Source organism: Sinocyclocheilus anshuiensis, unplaced genomic scaffold, assembly GCF_001515605.1.
Source record: "Sinocyclocheilus anshuiensis isolate Anshui unplaced genomic scaffold, SAMN03320099.WGS_v1.1 scaffold1102, whole genome shotgun sequence".
Classification (NCBI taxonomy): Eukaryota; Metazoa; Chordata; class Actinopteri; order Cypriniformes; family Cyprinidae; genus Sinocyclocheilus; species Sinocyclocheilus anshuiensis.
In genome coordinates, this window is record NW_015539924.1 from 266,882 (window position 1) to 282,356 (window position 15,475).

At 35.1% G+C, this 15,475-nt stretch overlaps 3 protein-coding genes and 1 pseudogene across 3 annotated transcripts; 3 read left to right on the forward strand and 1 right to left on the reverse strand.

Moving 5' to 3' along the window:
• Positions 1 to 492: 492 nt before the first annotated feature.
• Positions 493 to 2,175, reverse strand: LOC107686663 (V-type proton ATPase subunit E 1-like). Its single transcript, XM_016483748.1, has 5 exons — positions 1,966 to 2,175; positions 1,029 to 1,094; positions 835 to 944; positions 688 to 754; positions 493 to 591 (listed from the first exon to the last, which is right to left on the reverse strand). The coding sequence occupies exons 1-5, from the start codon at positions 1,996 to 1,998 to the stop codon at positions 493 to 495; spliced, it is 375 nt and encodes a 124-aa protein (XP_016339234.1). The 5' UTR covers positions 1,999 to 2,175.
• A 645-nt stretch (positions 2,176 to 2,820) lies between these two features.
• Positions 2,821 to 7,181, forward strand: LOC107686633 (carboxypeptidase A2-like). The gene is made up of 11 exons (XM_016483697.1): positions 2,821 to 2,920; positions 3,012 to 3,093; positions 3,210 to 3,344; positions 3,500 to 3,598; positions 3,689 to 3,790; positions 3,877 to 3,978; positions 4,483 to 4,602; positions 5,578 to 5,674; positions 5,757 to 5,956; positions 6,049 to 6,133; positions 6,962 to 7,181. The coding sequence occupies exons 1-11, from the start codon at positions 2,856 to 2,858 to the stop codon at positions 7,147 to 7,149; spliced, it is 1,275 nt and encodes a 424-aa protein (XP_016339183.1). The 5' UTR covers positions 2,821 to 2,855; the 3' UTR covers positions 7,150 to 7,181.
• A 953-nt stretch (positions 7,182 to 8,134) lies between these two features.
• On the forward strand, positions 8,135 to 11,072 carry LOC107686634 (carboxypeptidase A2-like). Its single transcript, XM_016483698.1, has 11 exons — positions 8,135 to 8,208; positions 8,306 to 8,387; positions 8,502 to 8,636; positions 8,779 to 8,877; positions 8,960 to 9,058; positions 9,137 to 9,238; positions 9,762 to 9,881; positions 9,996 to 10,092; positions 10,174 to 10,373; positions 10,474 to 10,558; positions 10,885 to 11,072. The coding sequence occupies exons 1-11, from the start codon at positions 8,144 to 8,146 to the stop codon at positions 11,070 to 11,072; spliced, it is 1,272 nt and encodes a 423-aa protein (XP_016339184.1). The 5' UTR covers positions 8,135 to 8,143.
• Positions 11,073 to 12,836: 1,764 nt separating this feature from the next.
• LOC107686664 (carboxypeptidase A2-like) lies at positions 12,837 to 14,892 on the forward strand (annotated as a pseudogene).
• The last annotated feature ends 583 nt before the right edge of the window (positions 14,893 to 15,475 follow it).

Genomic DNA, 15,475 nt, shown 5'->3' on the forward strand with positions numbered 1-15,475 from the left:
TCACAATTCTGAGTTTATATCTCAATTCTGACTTTTTTTCCTATAGAATTCTGTTTACACATCTCAAAATTGGGACTTTTTTCTCTGAATTCTGAGTTTACATTTCGAGTGTACTTCTGTAAAAAGAAACAATAGCAGAAAAATGTAAGATATTTCTGTTTCAAATACAGTATTTTAATAATACCAAGAAAGAGATATTTTTAAACGCATGTAGTGGCATATTCCTGGAAGACAAGACTTGATTTCTGAGAGAGAGAAAAAAAACATCTCATATTCATGTTATACTAAATAATTGTAATGAGCAACAAGCAATCTGTATTAAATATGCAATTACTCCAGTCTTCAGAAATCATTCTGATATGCTGATTTATTATCTGCTGTACAGTATGTTGGAAACGGTTATGCTGCTTAATATGTTTTGGAACCTGTGATACTTTAAGATTCTTTGATGAATAAAAGGTTAAAAAGAACAGCATTTATTTCAAGTAGAAATCAGCTGACCTGTAACACCAGCCCCTCCAGCAGTGTTGGGTACTCATTTGGGTTTTTGGCAATGTTGGCCATCCGTTGTCGTGCTTCATTAAGGAGATCCTGCAAAGAATCACATGAGGAAGACGAAGGTGAGATTTCTTGCAATTCTATAAAAGTATAAACTATAGAAATGTCAAAATGACATAATCATCATACCTTAATCATGTCATCACGGGCTTTGAGTACCTTCAGTCTGGCCTGGTTCAACAAATTTGACATTTGGCTGTGGATTTGAACGGAGGCGAGACGTTATTAAATAATCTAAAGGTCTCATGTTACTCATTTAAAGAACCCAAAACTCACATTTTCTTCTGTTGTTCAATCTGTTTCTCTTTCTTCTCATAGTACTCCATTATCTTCAACCTCTGAGTCTGTACCAGTCGTCCTTTTTCGATATTAAACTCTTCTTCTGCCTGCAAGCCGCAAGACACATGATGCTCTAGACAAATTCAGACCATATTCATGCACTTATGCTAATCACTGCATTAATACTTTACCTTTGCATCTATTTCTTCTGCCTTCTCATTGGCTTCCTGCTCAATAAAGGCCATCATGTGTTTGATCTGGAGAGATGCAAGGAGATCGGTGTCAATAAAAGAGCAAAGCCAGGTTAAATTACAATGTAAGAGTTTCCCAGCCCCTCTGATCCTTCATTGAGGTGATGTAATATAATAAAAGGCGATGAGGGTAGATAGTGATGGGGAAATGAGACTGAAAATGTTTCATCAGTGCTGTTGGGAAAGTCCATGGATGTGTGCTGGACAACTGAAGGACAGAGATTTCCTCTTTTGGCTTCATAATACACAGCATTAAACACTCACACAATATTAATTAATGCAATCTAGATTCGAGATGGTGCCTTTGTCCTCCTCAAAGTGAATGGAATATAAAGAGATGTCTAGCTACAAGTACAAGACAATAAATAATAATAACATAATGCATTTTATTTACACACGCCTTTCAAAACACTTAAGCACACCTTACAAACAATATATAATTCATAACAAATATAATAAACAGCATCAGCGTTATTAAAATGCAATCCTATGATTAAAGCTGATTTTAAAAGATGAGTTTTAAAACGTGATTTAAAAGTAACGAGACAATCACTTTCACATTCTTAAAAAAATGTTTATGACAATTATCTAAATATCAGTTCAGATTATGCCAAAATAATGACACTGTTGATTTTTTTTATTAGTTATTATTATTAGTTTATAAAACATATACAGTATAAAATGTGTATCCTAAACGTACCGCATCAGATTTGTGCCTGTAATGTTTCGTTATAAAAGTCATGGGACTTCAAAAGTGCAGCTATTCGTGTCATGAGACTTACAACAGACATTTTTATAATTTACAATACCTGATCTGTAATATAATGGTTAATTAAATCAACTCTAAACTTAGCTTATGAACTTCTGGTTTTCTTACCTGTTTCTGTACGGCGGCATCGCTGAGCGCCATGGCTGGTGTTTTTAAGGCGCTGACTGCGATCTTAAGAGAGATTTATCAAAGGAAATATTTAAAACTAACTTTGGAACTACTAAACTAATCTATCCACTGCTTTATTTATATGACTAAAACTACAGTTCCGCCAAGCGTCAGCTGACAAGGATGAAGGGGTCACGTGACTTGAAGCGTCACGTCTGAGTTAAGGCTCCGCCCATTTATCTGTTTCTTGAGCTTTGACTTCAAACAGACTTTATGACTTACTATGTGCAGTAGGTTATTAATTCTTAAAAAGTTGTAATTGTGAACAACTGTAAGAAAACATATTTAATCCTATTAAATGTCCAAGACTAAATATTACTATAAAAGGTCATTTTCACAATGGGAAACCCTGTTGAACCACATGCTATGTCTCCTAGTACCCTACTTTTGTAGACATATATTTCAGAATGACTTTTTAAAGGCAAGCATTTGATTGTCATTGTTTGCACATTTAAAGAATTGATTCAAATCCAAATAATGCTAAATATATTTAAGTTTGAGACTAAGTCAATTAGCGGATACCCAGATAATCTTGACCTTCGGCCTTTTCATGAGCAGCTCTGAAGACTAGTATCTTTCACTCTTGATTTATACACGCTATAAAGTGGATTTGATGTGAGTTGAAACTTTTCTTTGTCCCTCTTCTTCTTCTTTTTTTTTTCACTGAGAAACACAAAGCAATGCACACCTGGAGCAGATACACCTACAAAAGTTGGCTGCATCAGGTGACAAAAGTCACATTAACCTGCATCAGCTGAGAACTCAACATATGTCTGTCAGTGTATAAGAGCAGAGACCTACAGTAGAGATCATTCCAAGAACAGGAGAACATGACACTCTATCTAGCAGTCTTTGCGCTCTTGGCAGCAGTTCACTGCAAGGTGCTCTTTAATGGGTAATTAGAGATACTTTTTTATTCTTTTATGACTTATTAATGTATATCAGCCTTGTTTCTTGTTTAAAATGTCTTTTTTCTTTCTTAATAGAGACCAAGTTCTCCGAATCCATGCAGAATCTGAAAACCACATTCAGATTTTGAAAAAGCTGGAAAGGGATGTGGATTCTGGGGTAGGCTATCTGTTAAATGCCTGCTGTTACATGTTTTAATTTTTATTTGATCACATATATGCAATCTGACATGGAAATCTCCCAGATTGTGGAATATGTATTATGCGATCCTCTAGCTGGATTTCTGGACTTATGCCGTCTCTACTGAGCAACCTGTTGACATCCATGTGCCTCACTCCAGTCTGTATGCTGTCAAGGACTTCCTCAAGAAAAACAACATCCCTTTCACTGTCATAATCAACAATGTGCAGGTGAATTATTTATGGAAATCTATACACAAAATAACATTATTAGCCTTTGCGCAATTTGTAGAAGAAGATCAGCGATTGATTATGATCCTATAAATTCCAATAGTTGTGATTTTTCAGTAAAGTAATCGTAATACACAACTTTTTCTGTGTCTCAGGAACTTTTGGTCAGAGAGAGAGAAGAAATGGTTCGCAATGCAGAAGTGGAACGCCAGACCAGGAGCTTCAACTTTGCTGCTTATCATGACCTGGAGACTGTAAGTACATGTTCTGACTTTTGCAAAAATCCATGTTCAACCATATTTATAACCTAACAAAGCATCTGAATTTCTTTTTATTCCTTTCAGATTTACGATTTTATGGACACCCTTGTTGCAAGTCACTCTAAACTGATCTCTAAAGTGAATATTGGCAGCACTTATGAGAACCGTCCCATGTATGTCTTGAAGGTAAACAGGTCATATGCTTATAAACTCAGATTACAGACTGATATCTATCACTACCTGATTTTTTTGTATATTTACAATGCATCCAGTTCAGCACTGGTGGAGAGAAAAGACCTGCAATCTGGATTGATGCTGGAATCCATGCGAGGGAGTGGATTTCTCATGCTACTGCAGTGTGGCTTGCTGACCGGGTGAGTGAGATTGGTGAAGAATGATAGCTTTAGTGTTTGTTTCACTCTGTTTGTCATAGTATATTCAGAGCTGTTTTCTTATTTTTCTTTTCTGACAGGAAATATGATATTTGCCAACACATTTAGCTTTTGTTGTTTACTTGCTATTATACATGAGCTCCATTTAAAAAAAAATAAATAAAAATTCAACAACCATCTGTTTAAGATGCCAATTGTCAGGTAAAAGGTCCATTAATAAATGGATGCTTAGAGATTCTTTTTAGCAAGATTTTATTTCATTTTATTTTTTTTAAATGGTATGTGCAGTAACAAGATCTTTTATTATTTAATATTTATTTTTAAATGTTTAAATTTTCCAGAAAGAGAGCTCATGTGCAGCCGCAATGAACGTTTTAGCAAGATCTTTTATTTTATTTTTATGTACTTTTATGTAAATGTTTTAATTTATTATTATTTTCATTTTTTTAACATCCTTTTAACATTCTAAACTTTTTGACTCTGTAGATTGCCACAGACTTTAAGGAAAACCGTGCCCCTGTGCCCAGTATCCTTAGTAAAATGGATATTTACTTGATGATTGTGGCCAATCCTGATGGATATGTCTTCACTAAACACTCTCCCAATGTAAGCAGCCATTCGCTGGTTTGCATAAAGCACAAATAAAAATTGGGACTTTTTTCTCTGAATTCTGAGTTTACATTTCGCAATTCTGTTTTTTTTTCCCCACCACTGAATAAAAAATAAAATAGGTAATTTATCTCACAATTCTGTGAGTTTAAATCTCACAATTTTGAGTTTGTCTCTCAAAATTGCAAGAAAAAAATCCCAATTGTGAGATAAAAAGTCGCAATTACCTTTTACATTTTTTTTTATTCTGTGGCAAAAACGGGCTTCCATTGAGAGGAGACCTGAATCAAAGTTGAGATGTATCTGTATCATCTAAATTTATGTTTTGGTTTTCTACTGCTGATTACCACCATTTAAACAGCAAAAAAAAGTGTTTGCTGACCTATTCTGGCGGCTGCTTTAGTCCTCGTCTCAGTAAATCTCAGTCTCTACTTGTGAAGAGACTGCTGGACATTACAGCGGAGGCCTTGTCCTTCTATTATATGTTCCTCTGCGGGACAAAATTCCTTGTAGGTTATATAATGTTGACCTAATATTTTTTAATGCTTCTTTAAATGATTTTGTTGAGTACACAATAAATTAAAATGCTACAAAGCCTTATCTTTGCCACTCAAGTTTTTCACTGAAAAATAACAAAATATAAGTACCAGTGGCTTCTTATGTAGAGAACTGATTTTGCTGGAGTTTTTTTTTCACATTGGGTAGAAAAGGGTACAGTGAAAAATAGAGAAATGAGATCTTGAATAGTTTAATTTTGAGTGTACTTCTGTAAAAAGAAACAATAGCAGAAAAATGTAAGATATTTCTGTTTCATTACTTGATGATTGTGGCCAATCCTGATGGATATGTCTTCACTAAACACTCTCCCAATGTAAGCAGCCATTCGCTGGTTTGCATAAAGCACAAATAAATATTTAGAAGCATTTTATAAGCTTTTGTAATTGCATATATTATTAATTAACATTACTTTAGGAGTTTTACCGTTTCTGGCGTAAGAGTCGGTCTGCGACCTCTAACCACAAATGCCACGGTGTCGACCTCAACAGAAACTGGGATGCTGAATTTGGTGGTAAATTCATATTGTCATTTTCTCTTGTTTCAACAGATCTGAATTACTTTGCTTTATTAAATGTCGTCTACATTTTCTCCAGGTCCTGGAGCAAGCGATGACCCCTGCGCTGAAGACTACCACGGTCCTTCTGCTCAATCTGAGATTGAAGTGAAAAACATTGCAGATTTGATCATGAACCACGGCAACTTCAAATCCTTCATGACCCTCCACTCTTACATGCAGCTCTTAATGTATCCGTATGGCTACATCGGCATAGATGCTCCTGACCAGACTGAACTGGTAAGCAAATCTACTCCCATAAACCTCCTTGGCTTTCTGAATCTTGTCTGTTTTATGATCTCACAGTGATATTTTTTGTGTGTTTTTTCTAGCATGATGTGGCCTCACAGGCAAGCAAAGCCCTCAATTCCTGGCATGGCACCGTTTATAAAGTTGGAAGCATCTTCCACACTATTGGTAAGTGGATTGTGGAAGTGGATCTGTTTTAACCACTTACCAAGACATGGAATATCACATTTAAAAAGTATTGATTACTAAAATTGTGTTTTGCAGTAATGAGAATGATTTTTAGAGATTTTAATAATCTAAACAATCTTTATAGTTCAAAAAAATCTTTAGGATTCTTCACTATAAAGATCCCTTTGTCCAGTGAAAAGGTTCCATGGTTCTTCATACTACTGATGCTAGTTAAGAACTTTTATTTTTATTTTGTCTGTGTTCTAGACTATGCATGGTTTTGTCATTGGTTTACATTACACTGAATACATTTTAGTACAAATTGCATTCAGTGACCATATTCGGCAAGATTTATGATCATCATAATCATGATTCATAAATAATCCATTCATCTTTTCTCATTCAAACGCTATATAGCTACGGTCTATTTTCCACTTTGGTTTTAAATTTATTTACCAAAATAATAAGTATGCTTAATTAGACAACAATGTGCTTTATTTATCAATACTTACTGACGAATATTCAAGATCTTGAAAACTTTGTCCATGCAAAACAACAAGTAAAGCACATTCACACTCAGACAAAATGGTACAAAAGTTGGCGGTACCCTTTCAAAAAGTACTAATATGTACCTAAACAGAAGAGTTCACTCAAACATGAAAATGTGACAGTTTAATCACCCTCAGGCCACTGAAGATATTGATGAATTTGTTTCTGCGTCGGTTTGTTATGGTAGAATGTGTTGATTTGAAAGGTCAATTTGCATGAAAAGACTGAAGAGTTAAAAAAAAATGGTCTCAGTATTGCAAAATGCATGTTTCTTTTCAGAACCAGCTAGTGGTGCAAGTGTTGACTGGGCTTACCAACGTGGCATCAAATATTCTTTTGCTTTCGAGTTGCGTGACACTGGTAAATATGGATTCCTCCTGCCTGCCGACCAGATCGTTTCCACTGCAAGGGAGACGTGGTATGCTCTCAGATACATTATGCAATATGTTTGTGATCACCCTTACTGAGAGAAATGTAATGAAGCTTCAATAAAGGTCCCAGAGAATGCTAGAAATGTGTCATTTGATATATTGCACTTCAGCAATGTCCAAAATGCCTTGATTCAATTTTGACAGAGGTCAGAATTTGTATCCAGTCCTTTATCTTTATTCACAATGCAAACAAATTCTTCAAATCCATTTTGTGATGGTTAGTGTTCAAATTTCAACAATAACGTTTACATTAAAAAAAAACATTTTTTGGGGGGGTCAGATTTGCTGAATTTTGTCTTGTTCAACCTCAACAGTCTTTTTGGCAGCCCTTAGAAAGGTTAGCTATACCTATTAACTTATAAGAAGTGTTATAAGATGAGCAAGTTTTCACATTAATACTTTAAGTGATTGTGCATCACTGGTGTGATTCCTTTCTCCTTCTCAGGGGAGAGTGGGTTTTGCAATGTGCTTTAACAAGTATGTATGGTTCACCATTGATCAGTCCTTACAGTCTCTGTATGTCGCCCATAGAGTAGGGTTTACCATCGAGAGGTCTGGCATACTTTCATCAGCATTTTGAAGTGTCATAGTTATCAGGAAGTGGTTGTTGTGTCTCAGCTGACACCGTTATTACAGAAGGCAAAGATAGATACAGACCAGTTTCAGAAAAAACAATTTCCATACCCAGTATACTTATGCATCAATAATGTTGTGATTCCAATTAATTGAGCCTGCTTTGGATTCATTTTGTTCAAACATGTTGTATATATATATATATATATATACATATACATACAATGCACGAGAGGAAAGGGCCTCACACTTTTCAGTTGACTTTACAACTCAGGCCTCAACCTAGAGCAGTTCTCTGAATATATTAAAGGAAGTTCAAGGGTGTCACTTAAGTATGCAAGTCATCATATAGTTAGAAGAGCTGTAAAAGGATAAAACTTCAATGGCTTCTGAGTGTATAAGAGCTGCTCTACATTAAAGAGACCTACAGTAGAGATCATTCCCAGAACAGGAGAACATGAGACTCTATCTAGCAATCTTTGCGCTCCTGGCTGCAGTTCACTGCGAGGAGCTCTTTAATGGGTAAGTTTAGGTACCTTTCCATCTGTTATGACTAATTACCATACCAGCCTTGTTTCTTGTTTGTAATGTCTAATTTTCTTTTTTTCTTTCTTAATAGAGACCAAGTTCTCAGAATTAATGCAGAATCTGAAGACCACATTCAGATTTTGAAAAAGCTGGAAAGAGATGTGGATTCTGGGGTATCTGTTAAATCCCTGCTGACATACTTTAGCTTTAGTTTGATCATATACTGTATGTGCAATTTGACATGGAAATCTCTCAGATTGTGGAATATGTATTATGCGATCCTCTAGCTGGATTTCTGGACTCATGCCGTCTCTACTGAGCAACCTGTTGACATCCGTGTGCCTCACTCCAGTCTGTATGCTGTCAAGGACTTCCTCAAGAAAAACAACATCCCTTTCACTGTCATAATCAACAATGTGCAGGTGAGTTATTTACAAAAATCTACATACAAAATAAGATTATTAAACTACACAATTTGTAGAAGAAGATCAACCATTGATTATAATCCCATACATTTCAATAGTTGTGATTTTTCAGTAATACATAACTTTTTCTGTGTCTCAGGAACGTTTGGTCAGAGAGAGAGAAGAAATGGTTCGCAATGCGGAAATGGAAAGCAAGACAAAAAGTTTCAACTTTGCTGCTTATCATGACCTGGAGACTGTAAGTACATCGACTGACTTTTGCAAAAAAACATGCACAACAATATTTCTAACCTTAGGAACTATTTTATTACTCCTTTCAGATTTACAATTTTATGGACACCCTTGCAAATCACTCTAAACTGATCTCTAAAGTGAAGATTGGCAGCACTTATGAGAACCGTTCCATGTATGTCTTGAAGGTAAACAGATGATATGATTATAGACTCAGATATCTACATACCACTATCTGATTTGTTATATATGTACAATGCATCCAGTTCAGCACTGATGGAGTGAAAAAACCTGCAATCTGGATTGATGCTGGAATCCATGCGAGGGAGTGGATTTCTCATGCTACTGCAGTGTGGCTTGCTGACCGGGTGAGTGAGATTGGTGAAGAATGATAGCTTTAGTGTTTGTTTCAGTCTGTTTGTCATAGTACATTCAGAGCTGTTTTCTTATTTTCTAATTTTCAGCAAACAGAACTCCCACCAATTAATTTTTACCAAAATCTTGTATTTTATTATTTTTATTTTATTTGACGTAATTTCATATTTTTTATTTTATTATTATTTTTTTATATTTAGTTTCATTTATTTTATTTTAAGCAAAGGGAGCTTGTGCAGCAGCAATGAACTCTGAAACTAGTTTATAGTAGCATTCATGTCTTAGCTTGACTTCAAAATAAACAAAACATGACTGTGCTTAGTGTTTGAACATTGGGCCAATGTGCTGACAAATCAAGTACAGAGTAACAAGTTGCTAAAACAGTCTCAAGAAAATTACAAAGTCAGCCAAATCTGAAAGAAGAAAAATAGGTCCTCTGAGGTGATTGAATAAAAGTCTACATAAAATAAAGCTATAAAACCAATCTTTAACATTCTGAATTTTTTGACTCTGTAGATTGCCAAAGACTTTAAGGAAAACCGTGCCCCTGTGCCCAGTATCCTTAGTAAAATGGATATTTACTTGATGATTGTGGCCAATCCTGATGGATATGTCTTCACACGCTGCTCTTCCAGTGTAAGCAGCCATTCGCTGGTTTGCCTAAAGCACAAATAAATGTTTAGAAGCATTTTATAAGCTTTTAATATTGCATATATTGATAAAGAATATTACTAATTAACATTACCTCAGCCGCTTTACCGTTTCTGGCGTAAGAGTCGGTCTGCGACTTTTAACCCCAAATGCCACGGCATCGACCTCAACAGAAACTGGGATGCTGAATTTGGTGGTAAATTCATATTGTCATTTTCTCTTGTTTCAACAGATCCGAATTACTTTGCTTTATTAAATGTGTCTACATATTCTCCAGGTCCTGGAGCAAGCGATGACCCCTGCGCTGAAGACTACCGCGGTCCTTCTGCTCAATCTGAGATTGAAGTGAAAAACATTGCAAAATTCATCATGAGCCACGGCAACTTCAAATCCTTCATGACCCTCCACTCTTACATGCAGCTCTTAATGTATCCGTATGGCTACATCGGCATAGATGCTCCTGACCAGACTGAACTGGTAAAAAAAAAAATCTACTCCCATAAACCTCTCTAGTCTTCGTCTGAATCTTGTCTGTTTAATGATCTTACAGTGATATTTTTTGTGTGTTTTTTTCTAGCATGATGTGGCCACAAAGGCAAGCAAAGCCCTCAATTCCTGGCATGGCACCGTTTATAAAGTTGGAAGCATCTTCCACGCTATTGGTAAGTAGATTGTGGAAGTGGTTATATTTGGTTATATATATAACACTTTCTCCAAAGCAAATTTTCATTTTGGGTAAACTATTCCCACTTTAGGGGTAAATAAGATACAAAGATGTACCTTTTGCCACTCCAGTGACAGCTTTTGTATATTTTTGTATATTTTGAAGAATAGTATCACAAAATGTTTGATTTACAGATCATATTGAAAGTCCTATGCTACACAGTAAATGTGTGTCATTCTTGTTTTGTAAAACTGTTGTGATATCTATGTAATATCCAGGAATAAAAAGTTGTCTCAGTATTGCAAAATTCACATTTTATTTCAGATCAAGCTAGCGGTGCAAGTGTTGACTGGGCTTACCTACGTGGCATCAAATATTCTTTTGCTTTCGAGTTGCGTGACACTGGTGAATATGGATTTCTCCTGCCTGCCGACCAGATCGTTTCCACTGCCAGGGAGACGTGGTTTGCTCTCAGATACATTATGCAATATGTTTGTGATCACCCTTACTGAGAGAAATGTACTAAAGCTTCAGTAAAGGTCCCAGAGGATATACAGGTGCATCTCAATAAATTAGAATGTCGTGGAAAAGTTCATTTATTTCAGTAATTCAACTCAAATTGTGAAACTCGTGTATTAAAAAAATTCAAACGTGTGTCGTTTCAGATATTACGCTTCAATAACTCAGTTTTGACAGAGATCTGTTACATCCCAAATCCCATCTCTTCAGTCAAATTTTTTTTTGGCGGATTTCTCTGATACATTTTGTGATGATCAGTGTTCAGGTTTATAAAATAACTTTTATGGCAGTTTATTTATTTATTTTAAAAATAAATATCAGTATTTTGGGGTCAAATCTTTTGCATTTTGTCTTGTGTAACCTCAAGTCTTTTGGCGCCTCTTTGAATGACTACCTACCCATGAACTGTCTTGATATTTTAAGCACAGTTTAAACACAAAATAAAATGTCTGTGATTTATTCGTGATGTCTAAATCTATAATAGACTAACAAACAATATAACCAGTAGGTTGATGCACCATCCAATACTGGTCTTAAAGGGATAGTTCACTGAAAATGACAATTGTGTCATTGTTTACTCTCACTCATGTTGTTACAAAACAGTATGACATTCTTTCTTCAAAAAAAAAAAGGGGAAAAAATTCATACAGATTTGGAACAACCAGAGGCCTGAGACCTGAGTAAATAATAACAAAATATTCATTTCAAATTTTCATTTTATCCTTTAAAGGATAGCAATTAGCAACTGAATTATAACTAACATTGTTTGAAAATGCTAAGGAAACATGTATACACACATAAAAGTAAAAAAAAATAAACATACTTGTAAGACCCAAGCATTTTGTTTTGACTTTCTTTGAGGGTTTTTAAGTGTTAAAACCTTCCATAATTCATGATAGTATTGTTTCCCCCATACTCTCTAATTCTGAATCCAGTTGAGCAGTTCTTCTCCTCCTGGTTTTTGACAACCACACAGACAAACTATTTTGGAAATAAAATCTATGTATACTGTACATTTTATTTTTGGATATATTTTGAAGAATGATAGACGTAATTTTTTCCATATTCACTTTTTTACATACTCACTCAGGTTTAGTCACTTGAGGGTGAACAAATGATGACGAAGGTTTATGGAAAACATTTTTGTGTGAAATGTAATCTCTTTAAACTGTGTCACCTTTTGAATGGTTTCCCACCTAATTTTAGAAGCCCTGAGAAATTTGCAGCAATGTTCACCTGGAAAAGATACACACTTGTTGTTGCTTAATAATCATATCAACCTGCATCAGCACTGATATTACTAAGAACTCAACATATGTTTCTGAATGTATAAAAGCAGCTCTCCCTAAAAGAGACCTACAGTAGAGATCAATAGAGAACATGAGACTCTATCTAGCAGTCTGTGCACTCTTGGCAGCAGTTCACTGCGAGGAGCTCTTTAATGGGTACGTTCAGATACTTTTTTCTTTGTTGACTTATTACTATATGTCAGCCTTGTTTCTTGTTCATAATGTATAATTGTCTTATTTTCTTTCTTAATAGAGACCAAGTTCTCAGAATCCATGCAGAATCTGAAAGCCACATTCATGCTTTGAAGGAGCTGGAAGGTGACGTGGAATCTGGGGTATGACCGTATTATATCTGCTGACATATTTCAGTTTTCACTTGAACACCAACAGTTTTTATTGCATATATATATATATATATATATATATATATATATGTATATGTGATCCTCTAGCTGGATTTCTGGACTCATGGCTTCTCAACTGAGTGGCCTGTTGACACCATGTGCAGGTGTGTAAAATACAGATCAAAAACAAGAACTGAAATGATCAGCCTGTGCAAAATGTATCAATCAAATCAATATCACTAGAAATTACATGGTAAAGCTATTTAGAATTTACGTTTTGTCCCAGAATGAAAGCTGTTAATTCTGCAAATAAAACTGTAACATACAAGGTTTTTCTGTGTCTCAGGAACTTTTGGACGAGGAGAAAGCAGAGATGGTTGGTAATGCAGCTCCAAGAGTTTCAACTTTGCTGCTTATCATGACCTGGAGACTGTAGGTACATGGACAAGAAAACAATTTGCATGATATAAGAATGATGATAAGCTTTTCTAACACGAACAAATGTGACCCTGGATCACAAAACCAGTCTTAAGTCACTGGGGTATATTTTTAGCAATAGCCAACAATACATTGTATGGGACAAAATTATCGATTTTTCTTTTATGCCAAAAATCATTAGGATATTAAGTAAAGATCATGTTCCATTTTCAGTTTTCATTTTAATTTTGTTGAATATTTAGTAATTCTGATATGCATTTTTGTCATTTCATTACTTTTACTTTTTAATAAATATTGCTATGTAGTTTTATGTTTATTTCAGATTTAGTTTATTTTTAGTCCAGTTTTAGTTTTCAATCCAGTTTTAGTCGGTCAATCATTTCATTAATTTTATTTCAGTTAGTTAGCCAAGGCAACATTTTTAATTTCTTAATTTGTCATTTTTTCATATTTATGTTTCAGTTGATTTCAGCTTTATTTCACTTAACACAAATAGTTGATAGTTTTTGTATATAAACAGAATGATTTGTCCGATGCTTTAAAAATAGTAATTGGTATGACAAAATTAATGGCTAAATTAAATAAATGCAATTTATATTGTCATTGTATTAAAGCCAAAATAAATGTACTATTAATGTACCATTAAAAATATAGGCTTTTAAATAAATATTATTTTAAATGTTTTTCTACCCAATGTGTTGTATAGATGTGTAGATGTATAAATCTGAAGATAAACATTAAATTAATCTTTATTTATAAGGATTAAATACTTTAGTAAGAAGCAGGCTGGTACCAAAAAATAAACTAAATTCTGAGGTCTTGACATGCAAATTTTTAAGACCTCTCATACAATAATTATTGTTCCAAAAATCACTTAATGTAACGGTCAAAAACATGAAGCAAATATGCATTAAAATGTTCTCTACATTCAGAACCGTATGTGGCGTAAAACTCGCTCCATGAACTCTGGCTCCTCCTGCCGTGGTGCTGATCCCAACAGGAACTGGGATGCTGGTTTTGGCGGTATGTAGATATCATCGTCTTGTTGCAATAGTAGGCTACACAATATACAGTAACTGTAGGCATGTTCTGCCAGGTCCCGGAGCCAGCAAGGACCCCTGTTGCGACTCCTATCACGGGCCCTATGCCAACTCTGAGGTCAAAGTGAAAAACGTTGTGGACCTCATCATGGGCCTCGGCAATTTCAAATCCTCCATCTCCATGCACTCTTACTCCCAACTCTTAATGTATCCCTATGGTTACACATGCACAGACGTTCCTGACAAGTCTGAGCTTGTAAGTCAATTCATATCCATTTAAATTTTTTATAATCTGGTCGGATGTGTTTATTATTTATTTTTGTATTTTCTTGTTAATATTTTGTGTTGTTGTTTTCATTTATTGTAGCATTCTGTTGGCACAGCTGCAATCGAAGAACTCACCTCCCTCTATGACCAGATACCAAGTTGGAAGCATCTGCAAAATTATCTGTAAGTAGACTGCATGCTCTGTTTGAGTAAGATATGGCTTCTGACTGTTTTCTGATTGTGATACTGGCCTGTTATATTTCAGACCAAGCAAGTGGTGGAAGCATCGATTGGACCTACAATACTGGCATCAGATATTCCTTTGCCTTTGAGTTGCGTGATACAGGCTTCTACGGTTTCCTGCTGCCTGCCAACCAGATCGTCCCCACTGCAGAGTAGTGATGGCCGTAAACCCGTGAATCATGCGAGTTCATTGAGATCGCCCCCCAGAGGCGAAACATTGAACCAGCGTCTATAGTTTTAAGCTGATCTCAGATCAGCTTCATCAATTTGTAGACATTTTTAACGAGACATTTGTGTAATTAAAAGAATGAGAAATAGATAATAGTCTCTTACGGCCTCTATATAGAAGCTGTCCATAAAACAAACAAAGCAAGCCTGCAAATTAATATAAAATATTTTTAAAACCACATATCATACAGACACTTCATATTTAATGGTATTTTATTATTTTTATTGCATTTAATGTAGTATACTTTCAATAAAACATTTGCAATGGGCTTTAAAAGCTTTTTTATGCATGTTTTAGCCTGAGTTTTTTTGCGTTTACACACTTTTGACCAGCAGGCGTCACCAGCGTGTGGTGTTTCGAGCGCTTCGAAACAGTGAATCATTTTGCGAAGCATATAGGTAGCGAAATTCAATTTAAAATGCAATATGCAAAATGGCAATGCGATATTCAAAATGGCAACGCAATATTCAAAATGGCATTGTATTTCTGTATTTAAATTTACATTTTCCATTACCCATACGTGCAAAGTTTGGTGCAAAAGTAAAA

Excerpts from the sequence above, each read along its gene's own strand:
- LOC107686633 (XM_016483697.1), top strand. The coding sequence starts at position 2,856 with ATGACACTCTATCTAGCAGTCTTTGCGCTCTTGGCAGCAGTTCACTGC. Across the intron at positions 2,921-3,011 it reads TGCAAGGTGCTCTTTAATGG|AGACCAAGTTCTCCGAATCC; the intron begins GTAATTAGAGAT and ends CTTTCTTAATAG. Across the intron at positions 6,134-6,961 it reads AAGCATCTTCCACACTATTG|AACCAGCTAGTGGTGCAAGT; the intron begins GTAAGTGGATTG and ends GTTTCTTTTCAG.
- LOC107686634 (XM_016483698.1), top strand. The coding sequence starts at position 8,144 with ATGAGACTCTATCTAGCAATCTTTGCGCTCCTGGCTGCAGTTCACTGC. Across the intron at positions 8,388-8,501 it reads AAAGAGATGTGGATTCTGGG|CTGGATTTCTGGACTCATGC; the intron begins GTATCTGTTAAA and ends GCGATCCTCTAG. Across the intron at positions 9,239-9,761 it reads CAGTGTGGCTTGCTGACCGG|ATTGCCAAAGACTTTAAGGA; the intron begins GTGAGTGAGATT and ends TTGACTCTGTAG.
- LOC107686663 (XM_016483748.1), bottom strand. The coding sequence starts at position 1,998 with ATGGCGCTCAGCGATGCCGCCGTACAGAAACAG. Across the intron at positions 945-1,028 it reads CAGAAGAAATAGATGCAAAG|GCAGAAGAAGAGTTTAATAT; the intron begins GTAAAGTATTAA and ends TGCGGCTTGCAG. Across the intron at positions 592-687 it reads CCCGTGATGACATGATTAAG|GATCTCCTTAATGAAGCACG; the intron begins GTATGATGATTA and ends GATTCTTTGCAG.